This window comes from Nesoenas mayeri, assembly GCF_963082525.1.
Source record: "Nesoenas mayeri genome assembly, chromosome: 12".
Taxonomy (NCBI): Eukaryota; Metazoa; Chordata; class Aves; order Columbiformes; family Columbidae; genus Nesoenas; species Nesoenas mayeri.
The window spans coordinates 8,217,526-8,233,216 of NC_137547.1; the positions used below are offsets into that span (position 1 = coordinate 8,217,526).

General features: G+C 45.1%; 1 protein-coding gene across 1 annotated transcript in view; it reads left to right on the plus strand.

Moving 5' to 3' along the window:
* Positions 1 to 507: 507 nt before the first annotated feature.
* FANCA (FA complementation group A) overlaps positions 508 to 15,691 on the plus strand; it is a gene marked incomplete at both ends in the record, with an annotated part of 34,288 nt that continues 19,104 nt past the window's right edge. Inside the window, 17 exons of the mRNA XM_080351973.1 lie at positions 508 to 547; positions 1,146 to 1,255; positions 2,237 to 2,309; positions 2,757 to 2,899; positions 3,225 to 3,320; positions 4,937 to 5,010; positions 6,040 to 6,152; positions 7,123 to 7,205; positions 7,663 to 7,696; positions 10,082 to 10,148; positions 10,720 to 10,832; positions 11,764 to 11,840; positions 12,317 to 12,458; positions 12,978 to 13,111; positions 14,097 to 14,207; positions 14,624 to 14,719; positions 14,814 to 14,873. Coding sequence (XP_080208099.1) covers positions 508 to 547; positions 1,146 to 1,255; positions 2,237 to 2,309; positions 2,757 to 2,899; positions 3,225 to 3,320; positions 4,937 to 5,010; positions 6,040 to 6,152; positions 7,123 to 7,205; positions 7,663 to 7,696; positions 10,082 to 10,148; positions 10,720 to 10,832; positions 11,764 to 11,840; positions 12,317 to 12,458; positions 12,978 to 13,111; positions 14,097 to 14,207; positions 14,624 to 14,719; positions 14,814 to 14,873 — 1,566 coding nt within the window. The remainder of the gene's footprint in view (positions 548 to 1,145; positions 1,256 to 2,236; positions 2,310 to 2,756; positions 2,900 to 3,224; positions 3,321 to 4,936; positions 5,011 to 6,039; positions 6,153 to 7,122; positions 7,206 to 7,662; positions 7,697 to 10,081; positions 10,149 to 10,719; positions 10,833 to 11,763; positions 11,841 to 12,316; positions 12,459 to 12,977; positions 13,112 to 14,096; positions 14,208 to 14,623; positions 14,720 to 14,813; positions 14,874 to 15,691) is intronic.

Consider the following 15,691-nt stretch of genomic DNA (forward strand, 5'->3'; position numbering starts at 1 on the left):
ACTGCTACCCACCCCACGGGCGATGGCAGTCCCGGCTGCAGCCTGGGACAGACAGGCAGACACAGGGCTCTGTGACACATGGGACACGGGTATCAGCTTGTCTGCAGGGATGCTCGGGGAGGATGGGACAGGGGACATCGTGGTGGGACAGGGGACATTGCGGTGGTCCTGAGCCCCCACGTTCCTGGGACACGTCTTGAGGGCCACCCACTGCATCCCACACATGCTGCCTTTGTAGAGGGCATTCTCCTCTTTCCGTGTCCTACCCTAGCGTGTCCTCCATGCCTCCCGTGTACCGCCATATCCCTCCTCACCGCCTCATACAGCGGCTACCGGCCCCCGATGGACACCGCCCGCCCTCCCCAGCATGGCAGCTCCCCGCCTCCGCCACTACCAAGATGGCGGAAAGGCGTGCGGGACCACGCCGTGCTCCCAGCCAATCAGCGGAGGCGGCGGGAAGCCAATGGCGGCGCGGGGCGGGCGGATTTGGTTGCCGGGGCCGCTGTCATGGCGGGCTCGGGTGGCAGGACGTGGCGGGATCTGTTGGGTAGGTCCGGGCCGGGGCAGCGCCGGGGCTACTCTGAGGGAGCTCTTGGCCTGGAGCTTCCTGCAGGGACAGTGGAAGGGAGGGTGACTGTCCCCTCTCTGCCCTCATGCACCCCTCTAGCCTCCGGTCTGTGTGGTGCTCTGGGCTCCTGGCAGCCCCTCACCTCAGCCCCTCACCTCAGCCCCTCACCTCAGCCCTCACCTCAGCCCTCCACCACAGCCCCCCTCAGCCCTACCTCTCCCAGGAACCCCCCTCTTCAAGGCTGGTGCTTTCCTGTGGCCCTGCCGTGGCTCCTGTCCTGTGGTGGGGGTGTCAGGGTGGCACTTTGGCTGCTCTGGGCCGAGGGCCTTTGCAGGCCGATGGCTGACAGTGCCTGGCGGGGCTTGGGCTGCACTGGGCCACCAGAAAGCAAACCGTGCAGAGCTGCCTGGAGCAAACCAAATGGAACATCCTGCACAGCTCCTGTCATGCTGCCAGCTCACCACGGTCTGACCGGGGCTGCCTTTGCCCTGTCAGAGCTAAAGAAGCAGAGCAGGGGGGTGTCCTCAAGGGGCTGTTGGAACACACTGTGGTTGTTAAAGAAATCCAAACTTCTCAGCAGGGAGAGCCAGGAAACGAAAAAGCGCCTTTGGGAGCGGAGCAGAGCTCCAGGAAGCAGCTCTGCGTGTGCTGGATCGCCATCAGAACCTGAACGACCTCCTCCTGGAGGTATGAGTGGGTGGTTGGGGCAGGAGTCAGGCTGGGGACCGCCGGAGGTCCAGCTGGAGGTGGGTTCCAGCAGGGTCCTTACTGGGGCAACTGCAGAACGAATGTCCAAGGAACACAGATTTTATGACAACTGAAAAGAAAAAACAGCACTGTAGGAGGAAAACAAAGTTTAGAGGTTTGTATTGCTGAAATGAGATCAGTTTTTCCTTTATTCCTCTGTGTTTTAATGTTACAGGCTTAAAATGGTTAAGCATGATTTGGTTTTGGACAAAAGGAAACTCAGCACCTTTTTCTTGGGATCTGAACTGGCTTCTTGTGAAGACAGGAAAAAACATCAGGGGAGACTATTATTGGGTTTTCTCTGAATTACAAACCGTTTCTGACTAATGTGGCTGTTGTTAAGAAAACCCGTGTCATTTGTCTGCATAGATGCTCGAGCCAAGATTCTGACTTGACCACGTTCTACCTCCTCCTCATGTACGGGAGAGAACTCTTGATTTTCATAACTTGAATAGACAATTCAGATACTTCACACAGTTCAACCACAAGGATGTTCCTTTCTGTACAGAATGTTTGTCTTTATAAAAAGAAAAAAAAGGGGATTTAACTAGAAAAGGATCCGCATTTTCAACATTTTGACACATTTCATCAAATATTTATGACAGCGTGGCTTCACAGAAAGGACTTGAAAGATATTCTGTTCTTGGTGCTGTTGCTGATCTGTTGGGTGACTGGGGACAAGCAGCTTTGACCTTTATCTCATTTTCTCTGCATAAAATGGAGATAACTGTACTTATGTCTCTTGTAAAGTGCTCTGAAATCTCTGGTTTGCCACAACTATGTGGGAGCTTGGTGTTAATGTCACTTCAGTTGCTCCAGCTCCCAAGGATGCCAGAGCTGCTCTTAGTGTTTTAGAAGAAACAGGTTTGTAAATATGTGTAACAGAGATCTCAGAGTGTTATGTTGTTGTTTGGCTTCCAGGTGGAAGATGCAGCCATACCAGGTGGACAGGAGAGTGTAAAGAACCAGGAAGTATCCTCAGAATCATTTACAGGTGACTATCTATTGGAGACAGACACGGCAAAGAACTTTTCTTTATGTATTGAATTTCTACCTGTTCAATGCAACCCCAGTTTTGCTTTCTTTTCATTGTTCTGGTCTCCCACTTGGCTGCTCATTTCTTACTTGTCTGGTGATGACAACCCTGGCAAGGTCTGATCGTTAAATACTTTGATTGTTTGGAAGTGTTACTGTGAGCCCCACAAGACTAAAATACAAGGATCTGCTTAATAAGGGTACTCTACCTCTGTGGTTGTTCTGCCCCCATTTTACGTACAGAAAAGGAATGAAACATGGAAATGAAAATTATTCGCCCAATGCAACAAACGGCATCTGTGCTGGAAGGGGTTTAAGACTTGAGACTTCTGTTTTCATAGTCGTGTTCAAACCCTCTTTTCTTCCATGCTGACAGCTTTCTGCTTTATTGGTTTTTTTTGTTTAGTCTCTGTTCTGCAGGGACAGGCCTTGAGATTGGGTGTGCCTGCACCAATCTTGGCAGCCAAAAATGCTGTTACCAACATCGAGCGGATCTGTCAGGATTCTGCCAGCCCCTCGCAAGCCCCATTACTGAACTTGGACCAGAGAGTAAGGGAAAAGGTTTATATTTACTTTATCAAGAATGTTGTATTGTTAGGTTTGACTTTAAACTCAGTTTATCTGTTCTGATAAAGTCACCCAAACATGTAGCACCTGAGCAGTGATTATTCTGTTATGTGTCCGATATGCGCACAGAAGTAGGGAGTCCTTCCCCTATACAGGAAAGGGTCTGTTTTTGGCAGCTTAGAACTGAAGTTTTTTATGTGTTGCCAAAGTGCAGCATTACAGGGGTCTCTCTAAGCAGATTCAGTGTTATCATCTCTGGTTATTTACAAAGAAAATTATCTCTGGTTCATTTCTGGGGTGATTCCAGAAGAGGTTGTCTGGCTTGCTTCAGACCATGAAGGATTTGCTGGCGAACAATGTGTTCTGTCGCTCAGTCTTCTGTCAAGAGATGTGGAAAATGAAGGTAAGAACTCATGGAGAGTAGCTGCTGTGGTACAGGCCAGTTTGACTTCACCTGAGGGATGTGGTCGTGTGTTTTTGGCCCCGATCTCCTGCGAAGGCAGAGGTAACAGCAACATGGACTGGCAAAGTGCTGGGATTTCCCTGCAGTTTCCCTTGGTGTTTTTTATGGTGACTGAGAACAACCTTGCCACTGCTCATCCCTGTAGTCTTCAACTCCTCACAGTCACTGTGGTCTCTCTGACCTTTCAAGAGCATGAACTGAATTACAAATGGTGGGGTTGTTTTTTTGTTTATTTTAAAGCAAGTTGACTGGGACCTTCCTTGCCTCTAGCAGGTTGATTTTTTTGAGGAGGATTTAGTAGAACTTTGGAAGTAGGTGAATGATTAAAATTGTGTGGCAGTTTCTGCTAAAAACTGCCACATGATCCTCCCAGAAGTCCGTTATGTGCTTTGTCAGCAATATTCAATGAGTCTTCGGCATTCTGGTTCTCCGCTTTGTTTATCTGGGAGTAATGATAACCCTGAGTGAGTTCACGCAGAAAATGGCTTGAGAGAAATGCGATAGCAGATACCAAGTTGTGTTTCTTCACAAAACTGTTGTCTTGATTTCATTTGGGCGGTTTGTTTTCTTAAGATAAGTGATGGTCTAAGTGCAGGTAAGGACTTTTTGTGAGGGGGGCAGTTCTGGTTGCTCTGGTGGGAAAGAAGGCAGAGGCTGATCTGTCAGGATAAAGAGCCACACTCTAGTCTCACATATCCGATCCTGGGTTGAAAATAGAATCCCGTGTGTTTTGTAGGCTGATTAAGATCTCCCAGTTCTCGGGCAGACATGGAGATCAAGTGCTGCTGTGTCACTGAGATTGTTACAGGAAAGAATTAGGTTGTCCAAGACAAAGTATGTGGGCAAGTCCAGGGTCACGCTATGAGGCAGCTGCTGGTTGCTGCAGAAAGCTCGTGGGGCTTTTCTCCTTCATGGCCTGTCTGCCCAGGACTCCCAGGTATCTCTTCTTTCTGTTTTGTCCTCATGGACATGATGCTTGGTGCTGATTTTGCCAACGATGAGCCCAGTGTTCAGGAGCTGGACTGTCCAAGTAGCATTGGCTTTTCCTCTGCATCCATCGGCCTCTCTGCCTGTACAGTTGCCGCGTTTTTCTGTCATCTCCTATTGGGAAATGGGTTTGAGAGCAGCAAACTCACTTCACAGAGACTAATAAACAGTTAACAGCCTAAGCGATGATTCTCTAATCTGTTTCCAGAGCTGAATTATTATAACAAGATGTGAAGCTGTTTTTTGGAATATCCCCTGCTCCCTTGAATATGCAGCATCAGCATTATTCCAGCAGGACAAAAATGGAGATATTTATTACTTGACCATGAACATTTAAAATGATGGTGCATCTACAACCCTAAACCATTCAAAATTTGTAGGAAGAAAAGATCAGATATAATCTTTCCTCATTTGTTATTTCTTATGTTATTGTTTTTAAGTTTTAATAAGTTCTGGATAGTTTGAATAAACAGAACCTAGTTTTATTCTTTTATGTATAGCTTTCATTAGCCAAATGTTAATGTTAACTGCCAAATGCAGACCGTGTCCTGATTGTGACACCTTGTTAGGCCCCTCCAGTGCTGGAAGCTGTGTGGCACTTGCACAGAGGAGACGTCATTGGGCTGGGAGAGCTGCTGGAAAGGTGAGCAGAGGTTTGGAGGTTTGCAGATGTATTTAATCTTGTAAAGCCTATTGAAATATAATCAGGGATTAGTCATGAGTATTCTGGACTAAGAATATAGTCAGGTGCTGGCAAGCGATGAGATTAGATTTAAGAAGTTACCCTGGGTTTGAGAGGTTACTCTGGGTTAATTAGCACAGGTTAGGTGGCCCGTTGTCTGGTGGCTGCCGAATCAGCCGCAGTGTGGAGCACAATGGCTCAGTGGGACCCGCTGCTGCAGCTGTCCTGGTGACGCTTTCCCCAGGTGACGCTTTCCCCAGGGCTTTGTTTCACCGCTTTGTTTCTGCCTTGGAAACTCATTTAGTCCCCAAAATGAGTGCTGGTCTCGAGGAGAAACATCGCTTTGCAGCAGCTGTGAGCTGCTGTCTTCACAATCCTGACATTTCAGTAAGGTTTGGTGGAGTTAATCTCCAGAGAACAGTTCTTCTAGGAACTGATTTATTTTTAAACTAACAAGTAAAACCAGTTAATCCTGTGGGAAGTTCAGGGTGTTTTCTTATGGTGTCAAAGGAATGTTACAGCAATCTTCTATGCCTTTGGTGTTGGTTTACTTGTCTGTTAATGGAATAGGAAAAAAGCCTTCAGTGTCCACTGTACTTCAAATTCAAGCAAACCAAATGGATAGATTAAGAGCTTGATTGGTTTTTTTTTGTTGTTGTTAACCATTTTTATCTAAGTATCTTAGAAATTGGAACTGAAGTCTTCTGGCAGTACTTTCTAAATGGGAATACTTAAATGTCAGAGATGAGGAAATACTTGAACACACAATTTCACACATATTTTTTCCCTTTGGATGTGTTTGTTGTGGAATCTTTTTACAAAACAAATAAAGCTCTTGCTGGTCCAAATTAAATAAATGAAAAGCCACATACAAGGCAGAGTCCTGCACAGATGGTTCTTTCCTGAGTCCAAGGGAATGGTGGAGGAAATAAAACCAGCCTTACAAAGAGCAGGAGGGATTGAATTGAATGTGCTTCTGTTTGTTCTCAGCAGCCCATCCGTCCCTGCTGCGGTGGAGTGGCTGCGCAGTGGCCTCAGTGGCCTCTGCGAGCAGGCAGACGGGACCCTTGGAGACGAGGAGGTGGCGGGACACATCCTCTCAGGCAAGACACCCAAGTAGGCGCTGCAGGAGAGGGCTGAGCAGGTCGAAGGCTGGGAGGTGTAAGACAGAGGCCTTGCTTTGCGTTTTCTTACTTCGTCTCAGTGAGGGGAATGTATTTTTATATTTAGCAAATTCAGCAATTTTTTTTTTCCCTTAAAAGAGAATTGGTTTGAATTTCTGAATCTATTTGAGTTGTAGTATCACAAGACAGTGTAATTGCAGGGAGTATGGAGCCAGGGATGATATATTGAGAGTGTGATACTCCTGCAAACTGTGATATTCTGGACCAGAATATCTTGAAATATCTTCTTTTCACAAGGAGTCTCATGGAAAAGACAAGGGACAATGGGTACAAGTTACCTCTGGGAAGATTCCAATGGACACGAGAGGGAAATTTTTCCCAATTAGAACAATCAGCCATTGGAATAATCTCCCTGGGAAGTGGTGGATTCCCCAACACTGGACAGTTTTTAGATCCAGCTTGACAGGGTGCTGGGCCAGCTTGGCTAGACTGGGCTTGTGCCAAGAAAGGTTGGACCAGTTGATCCTTGAGGTCCTTTCGACCTGGGTTTCTGCGGTATTTAACAGTTCCATTTTCCCCTTGCCCTTTTCTGTTATTTATTTTATGGTTTTGTTTAGAAAAAGTCACTACATGATTTGATTGACGAGCTGCAGTCAGGCTGGACCAGTACCAGTCAGCTACAACCCACACGAGTTCTGCAGCTTCTTATTACAAGACCTGTAAATGCTTTTGTCTGTACAATCCTTGAAGTTTCTATTCTCCCTGCCATCCATTGTTCTAGATCCTTTTGCGTGGAAGTAATTTTACTCCAAGACAATAAAAGATTCCTGTTGGCTGCTGTGTAGTGAGCAAGGCTTTTCAGCCACTGATGCTGTTGGGAGATGGGGAGGCAAAAGAGTGAGTGGTCTTTATTTTCATGCTGAAACACTAATTCCTTCTCAATTTGCAGACTTTGCGATTGTGTTTCTTCAGAATGGCTTTCAGCAAACTTCAGAGCTGGGAAGGAAGTTGGAATTCAAGAAGGTCCTCAATGTAAGAATGAAATGAGACTATTTACAAATGTTTGTTTAAAGAGTGGTTCCTTTATATACCTCTGGGCCTTGCTGAATGTAAATAAATGTGAGTTTAGAGCAACAAAAAAAGGGTGGTGGGTCCAGGCTGGAGTGGGTGATGAAGAAATGCTGAAACCAGAACACAGACTTTTTTTTAGAGATATATTTTCCAAGGTGAGGTGTCCGAAGTTTTGAAAGCTTCCTCGGTTTCACCTTGATTGGCTTCCTAGATTCCTAGGAGTGAGGTGTGGAGTGCTGGTGAGCACGGGAAATGCTTCCCCTTCTGTCTATTGTATCTGCTCTACCATAAAGCCTGAGCTGAAGGTTAAGCTTTAAATTAAGAGGGACAGAACTTTCTTTGAGTCAATTTGATTTTTCTGCATATTACTGTAGCTCTTTTAAACTCTAAATGGTCTTAATTTGTCCATTTTGAACAGATCTGTCATGCTGTCCTACAAAGAATGTTGACATGTAAGTATGTTTGTGATTCCTGGCTTTGTGCATTGCTGCTGTTTGCTCGACTTGAGTTCCTCATTCATTACCAAATCTGCAAGGAGAAATCCTTTGCCTGGACTGCTTTTCCTCTGCTGTGCATATTATTAATGTCACTGATTTTGTGTGCCCCTGTTTTCCCTTTTGCTCTTGTAAAGTGAGTGTCTTCCAACGCTGCAGATAATTTCTTGCCTGTTATGCCAGTTCGTTTTGATGTTCCCAGCTGCAACATCAGGTTGATATCTGAGCTGATTTTTAAGGACTGTGCTATAACTGACTGGTTTGCTTCCAAAGGTTAAACTGGGAGATTTTTTTTTTTCTGCTTTGAATTTATAAAGTTATGTGCAAGTAAGCTATTTTCCTGGTTCATGGTTTGAATTTGCAGACTAGCGTTTTGTGAAACCTATTTTTTTTTAAATGCTGAGCAAAGACATCTAATGTACGTGTGTAGTCCTTAAAAGACCTTCAAGAAGTGTCACATGGCCAAGGTGCCTGTTTTGGCCTGGGCAGTCCTGCTGCTGCTGCTGGGGGCTCAAGCGTTGTAGTCCCTGCTTTGCATTGCAAATCCTGACTCAGAAAGACCAAACACGCATCGGGGTTATTTTTGTCTTATGTCACAGATGATCTTCATGGTAAGTTGCTGTATGTGCTGTACAGTGGAAGAAGTGTTTGCTCACACCCCCTCACGCTCACTCACGCCTCTTCACTCTCGCTCACACCTCCTCACGTGCCCTACACTGGGATATTAATATAATCTGGCTGTGTGGCTGCTGTTCCTTTCCCGTCTCCTTAGTGACAGCACTTTACCACTTTTGCTGGCACATTTCAGCTTCAGCAACGTGCTCAGTGCTGCTGCAGAGGCTGGAGCTTCTCCTCTGCTGTAGGATGCCTGCAGAGCAGGACACATGCCAGGGCTGCTCCCTCTCCCTGTGGCACTGCCAGCCCCATCCCGTACCTGTCCCACAGGGAACGTTGTCTGCGGACAGAAAGGCCTTACATACCTTGCAATGTGGTTCTAAAATGGAAAAACTATAAGAGAAGTGCTTGATTTTTTAGTACGTATGAGTCCTATCTCAGATGGCCCTTTAGTAGCATCGGTATTTGAAAAATAACTCTAATAAGCACAGGACGAGGAGATTTTGGCGGAAAAGAAGCAAGCTGCCAGCAGCCACACAGGCGCCCATGCTGCCCTGCTCTTCATCTGACCTTCATGTTCCCGCAGCCTGTGCTGCTGCTGGCTGATGTGCAGTCTGTGCACCTGAAAATATCTTAAATTAGTTTTATACATGGTATTTTTGTTAGTCTGTACTTTTGGGTCACCTTCGAGGGGTTTCACTCCATGCATCAGCTGCTTTGAAGAACATTAGAATTCTTTGTGTAAAATAATTCACTATTAGTGAAGACCTTCACAGGGGGAGAAGGATGGGCTGGGAGAAGCATGGGAGCACCATGGTGCGCAGTGATGATCTTGCTCTATTGAACTCCTGTGCCCGAGGATAAGCAGAGTTTATCTCCTTTTCTCTATTCTCCCCTACTTAGCCTGACAGTATTCCTCTGCAGGGGAGGAGAGCTTTACAACTAACCCCGTGGGCTGCCTCATGCAAGGGCACGGTTTTGCTGCCCCAGCTCAATACATTTCCTTTTCAGGGTATTTCCTGAATGATCCTAATGAACAAAGCAAACTCTTAACTGTTAAAACAGGAGGCTTTTGAAGGTAGGATGGGACAAGAAACAGGAAAATCAGTTGCAGCGGGCTGTAAAGCACAGGGTCTCTCAGTACGTGGTCTTTGGCATGGGCTGATGGTCCTGGCCACGTACTGTGTGAGCTGCCAAGCTGTTTGAGCTCCAGCCGTCTCTTTGGGGCAGATCTAGCTCTAGAAGGAAGTTCTAAGCAAACGTAACATGAAGTTCCAGTGGCAGCAGCTGCTCTTTGTTTGGTGAGGGTGGTTGAGACCGTTGTCTCCAGGGGTTAATTCAGAGCCTGCTTGTGCAAATCCCTGCCCCAGACGGACGCTTCTCTCCTGCAGCTTTGCAGGGTTCACACTTGCAGATCTGCTGCACAATTAGGGTTGTGTTTGGAAATTAACTACTAATGCATATGCATTTTTAGATGGCTTAATTATTAGCACATTCTTGGGAATGCTTTTAAATTGGTTCAAGGTTAGTATTAATAGTTTTTGAGTCTCTGTGTCACTTTTGAAAAAAATTCATAGGAATGTAATGCTGCTGAATGGCTTCTGCACATTTCCCCAATGGGGCCACCTTCTTAAAGGTGCACGGTTAGTTCCTGTGTTGTTTGGTGTCACAGTTCCTTCCATTTCCATTTCTCTCATTGCATTTTTGTGTTTCTACTTTGGGGTACAGGGGTGCTTGATGCTGTTGGTAAAGAGAAGCAGGAAGATGTTTCCACGTCACAAGCTGTGAGATTCTGGTAAGAAACGCTGCTCACCTGGGTAATGTCAGGAGTTTTTTATCCACTGGTAACATTTGTTACTGAAATAGTGTGAATGTTCCACACACCGTGCTACTTATGTTTAGTATTCTCTCTAATAAAATATGTGCAAGTGAAAATGCATGTTAAAAAATTAGTGTCAGGTAGGAAAGGGTGTTCTGGCAGGGCTGGAACCAATCTTGGAGCATCTTTTTGGCATGTGGCAAGTTTCCCCCATCGAGTTTTCTCACTCTGCTTCTGAGCAGAAGCAGCTGGAAGGTGCCATCATCTTCTCTAATTCCTGCTTCCAAACACATTTCGTCTAATAACTTTGTACATGTCAAGCCAGACCCATCCTGTACAGGAGTATATATTGACTCAAGTTTGTATATCTGATAGCTACGTAATATTGAGTAACCAATAGATTTTAAAAATACATACAAAAAGGTATATATCTCTGGTAATTTGATAAGAGAGATAAGGGGGAAAAAAAAAGTCTTTGACCCTGATCAGTACCTGTTTGATCATACTTCCTGTGCATTGTTTCTGAACATTTCCTTGTCATTTGTAGGCTGAACGTGTTCAATGTGTCACTTTATAAAAGTGTGGTTCATCCAGATTCCTTGCAGCAGTTTTTTAGACACACCCTGACCGAAGTTCTTACCTACAACCCGTTGTTGAAAGGTAGGAACAGGCAGGGAGAAGTGAGTGTCTCCGTGGTGTGTTAGTGTGTGTCAGGAGCTCCAGCCTACCCAGGCCTGGCTTAATGGAGTCCAGCCTGGAGGACCCAGAGCCAGAGCAGCTGCCCAACTCCCCAGCTCTTTCCCTGGGGGATATATAGACATGGTGCTAGATCAGACCAAAAAAAAAAAAAAAAATTAATCTGGGCGTGAGAGGGCTGTAGTTCAGGAGAAAACTTGGAGTGGAAAATCAGTGCCTTCAAACAGAGCTTCTGCCAATGACTTCTGAACAGATATTTGGAGTAAGCCTAACGGTCTGGGAGAGCTCTGGCCTCTGGGAGTAGTTCTGGACAAAAGGACAAACTGGGTGGGAGAGATGATGCTGCGGAGAGCGCTGGGGCTGACACAGGGTGGCCCTGTGTGTTTGGGTTGAGGCCCAAGACGTGGCCTTGCTTTGCTCACTGGGTGTTTCTTTTGGAAGATTAAAGGCAGGAAGGCTTCTAATCCATGACCGGCAATTGCGAAGCTTGATGTTTTTAGGAAGAAATATGTTTGGGCTACAAAATCCCTGGTAAAATCACTCTGGGCTATGATCTAGAGCCGTGTATGGGTTGTGTGGGAGAGCTGTGTCATTGTTGGCTTCCAGCTGGAAGAGATTATTGAAGAAAAAGCGACTTCTGGCTGGTTCTCTGTGCACACACCATGGTTGCCTGTAGATGTGTGAGCAGCCTTGAGGTGACAGTGCTGTAGGGATATGGCACCGTCCTCATTGCCACAGTGCATGTCCCAAAGACAAAAGGGAGAGAAAGGATTTCAGCAATTTTTAATGTGTCTGGCTGTCAGAGCCAAAGGGAAATCTTGTGCAGTTGAGTTACATGGTTTGGGTGAGTTTAAAATTATTTCTGAAGTGTAAACTATTTTCTTTGTGTCTTCAGTGTCTGATGCTATCCATATGCAGAAGGAGTGGAGCTTTACAAGAACTTGTTCGCTACTCACTACCTTGTATCGCAAAGTACGTCTTCCTGGTTTTGCAGAGAGAGCTTTACTATGTTTGGATTCTATTCTTTGAAATATCTGAAATGAGATTATTTAAAAATAGTCACAGAATCTGAACCAGCTGCCAGGAATCCTGGCAGTGTGAAGCACGAAGAAAAAGTATTACTTTTGTGCAAATGGGACTTTTGAAGAAAAAGGAACTTTTGTGCAAAGCTGTTAATGAGGATAGAGATAATAATTGAAGATGTAAGTTTTTACTGTTAAGAATATGACATGACTTCTGAAAGAACTGGAATATTACTGTGTATTTTGGCCAATGCTGGTTCCAGGCCAGAACGATGTCTGGCCCTGGAAAGCTCACACAGAGATTCACGCAGGATAGCTTTGTAAAAAGCCATATAAGAGACATCTACGTGTTAATCTTGACAGTGTATTTCGCTCTTACAGGTACCTGTATGTCATAGCTAAACCAAATTGCTCTCACTCTTGCAGCTGTTCGTGGCGTTCAGCGCGAAGGAGTCAATCTTGCAGCTGCAACAAGTCCTGGAGACCCACGAGGTGAACTGGCAGCACGTCCTGTCCTGTGTGTCCACATTGGTGGTGTGCCAGGCTGAGGCTGAGCAGCTCTTCAGAGGTGAGGAGGTGCTGGTGGGCCTGCAAGCTTGCGTGCTTGTTGCTTCTCTGGTGCTGAAGAGGAAACCGTGCCGGCTGGTGAACAGCGCAGGCATTGAGAGTCACTGTTTTGAGACTCACACGTGGAAAAGAACAGCAGAAAATCTGCTTTTCTGTTCAGACATTCCATGTCAGCAGTGACGTGATTCCAGGCCTTGTGCCTGGCGCTCCTCAAAGTTAGTGTACAGCTAATAGGGTTGTTTGATAATTACCTTAATTATTAATTGGAGCAATGATTACTGAAGCTTAGTTCTTCTGTCTCACCTTTGCTAGCAGATCTTGTTTGTTAGAGTTTCTTACCGATTATCTCATTGCTGCATTTCCTGCAGTTCTTCCGGGCTGAAATCCTGGAGTATTTGACTATTGAAAGTGCACGAAAAAAATATAAGTGAGTCCCAAAGGTTCCCCAAGCTGTTTACCATAGAAAATTACAGCACAGTTGTGAAGAGCAAAGTCTGAGGTGATTGTTTTATGTTTCTAGATCTATTGAGCCGCCTCCTGATAAAGGCTTTTGAGAATTATGATATGGAAAACATGATCACCGCATTCCTGATAGCTCGTCAGGCTGCTCTCGAGGGCCCTGCTGTGTTCATGCCTTACTCTGAATGGTTTAAGGTAAGGCTAAATGAGGCCTGACTGGTAATCTTTGTTTTAAGTAAGTGAGAAACCTGTGCACAAGGCATGTTCTGCTGCCCAGCAAAAGCCTGGTTTCAGACCAGATAGCCAGGAATTGGAGAGTGGGGGGGGAAAAAAAGAGTAACAAGTGATTATACTGATATTAGGACTGATTTAATATTTATTACAGCCTTTGTGTCTGCAAAGAATGTATTTATTTGGCTTTCTCCAGTCTTCTCTACTTTCATCTTTTAAGTCCCTCTTAACTTCTGTAGTTATTTGTCAGGAATGCAGACATGTAATTCCTGCTGTAATCATCATCTTGGATGTATTTCACTATCTTGATAACCAACACTGTTGTTATTGCATAAGTTGTGGGTTGCTGCAGATGAAGCATTCCTGTTTCCTGGATGTTTGCATGCAGCTCTAATTGCTGTGTTTGACCTTACAGGTAATTACTCGTTAGCTTTTAGTTGTAAACATGAAGGTATTTTAGGTATGCAAATCTTCACATCATTTAAAGCTGTAAATTCCTTTGTACAATTTGCAAATCTAAGCTCAGCCTTTGCTGATAGAGTGTTTAGGCTGTATCAAAAGGTAAACTGGCTATGAGGTATACTCTCAGACTGGCTTATTTTCCTTTTAATGCCCAGATAAAGCTATGCAGAAACCTCAATGAATTTCAATTCTTTGGTGCATTTTGGTGTTGCGTTGTTCAACTCCTCTGAGTGTTCTTATAGCAGCACATCAGAATGAATTTGAGGATGACAGGGTGGGCTTTCTGGAAACTGGACCAAGATACTCAAAGAAAACTTCTCTAGAGACTTCCACAAACTTTCTCTGGAGGCTTTTCTCCAGCAAGATTCTCTTGGCAGAAAACAGATACCCATAAGGGATGTCTGGGATTTGTGTGCCAGGTTACGACCCTGCTGGGACGGGGATTTTCTCCTCACTCAAAGGCTGCGGTGTTGTTTCCCTGTTCCAGGCATCCTTTGGGAACGCTGGTGGTCACCAGGGGAGCAGTAAGAAAGCGCTGGTCTTCCTCTTCGAGTTCTTGTCAGAGCTGGTGCCCTTTGAGGCCGCACTGTACCTGAAGGTGAGAAAATGCTCGTAGAGATGGTTTTCTAAAGAATGATACAGAATTGCTCCAAAGTCAACTTATTTGTGCCTTTGACTAGGCTGAGCTCATTTTTATTGTTAATATAGTAATTGCAGTAGTTCTGATACATTATTCAAAACACGTTCTTCCTGAAATAAGGAAATACAAGATTCTTTTATTTACTGGACAAGAAGGAGGATTCCTTTCATGGAGTTAAATTTGAGCATTTTGGTGATTTTTATTTGTTGCTGGGAAAAATTGCACATTGGTTGCCATGAAAATGGCTTATTTTAAAACAAGCAATCACATCTTCTTTGGGGAATATTTGAGGTAGATTACTGTAAACACTAACCAGAATTTTACACTGATTTCCTGTAAAAATGGCAAATCTTGTTGTGAATTGCATGTTTCAGGTCCATATAATGTACCCCCCTTTTGTGCCAGCAAAACATCGGTCTATTCTCTTGGAGTACATCACTCTGGCTAAAACCAGGCTCGCCGACCTCAAGGTTAGTGAGAATTGTCTCTTTTCAAAGAGTCCTTTCTGGATCTGTCGAAATATGAGCTGTGTCGTGACCACGTGCGTCTCCGTAACTCCCACAGGTCGCTATAGAGGACATGGGGCTTTATGAAGACTTGTCTTCCACAGATGAAACAGTGCAGGTACTGCTGGGCTGTTTAGCCATTTTCTCATCAGTCGTGCCCCTTTTCCTCTGGCAAAGAGCTCAGGTTATAGACCTCTCTGCCATTCCTGCCAGGTTTGAACCAAATCTTCTCTAACTTTAAGGACACAGCAGTTGTAAGAATGGAAACATTCCCTGGATTTCATGAAAGCCAGACCTGTGTAGAGGGCAAACAGGCAGTGACAAGTATTCCCAGAGGTGGACTTGCAGACGAACTCGGCAATTAGCCAACCAGCTACTGGCCAAGCAGCACCTGTGTTAGCCTGCAGCTGGGGCTGTGTTAGCTCTGCACATTGACCAGCTTATGACAATGGTGACACGTCCTCTGTGGATTTGCCCCCAATGATTTGAGCACATGGGAAAGCAGTTTATATGTATATCTTGATTCTTTTCAGTAGAACAGGTCATCTATTTGGTGTTGTACTCAAAGCGGTCACATTTGCAGGAGATTTGGGGAGGGAATTTGCAGTCTGCAGGTTCACTCTGGTCCATGATAAATTTTGGATAACAACAGTAATTGCTAAGGAAGCATTTGGCTTTATTCTTTCTTCCTATTCTACATTTTGATCACCAGTATGGCAGATTAGGGGGCTGCACTTAGTCAAGTGGAGTACATGAAATACAGGCTGGTTAAACATACTGCAGGGAAATTTAGTCCTGTGATGAACTGAAAGTCACAAGTGATGGTTTTGTTTCATTGCCAAGTCTGATCTGTTGAGAAACTGGCCTAGGTTCTTGCAGTTTTCAGATGTTTCTTGGCTCAAACAAGAGAATCCCGGAGCAGCAGTTCCTCTGCCT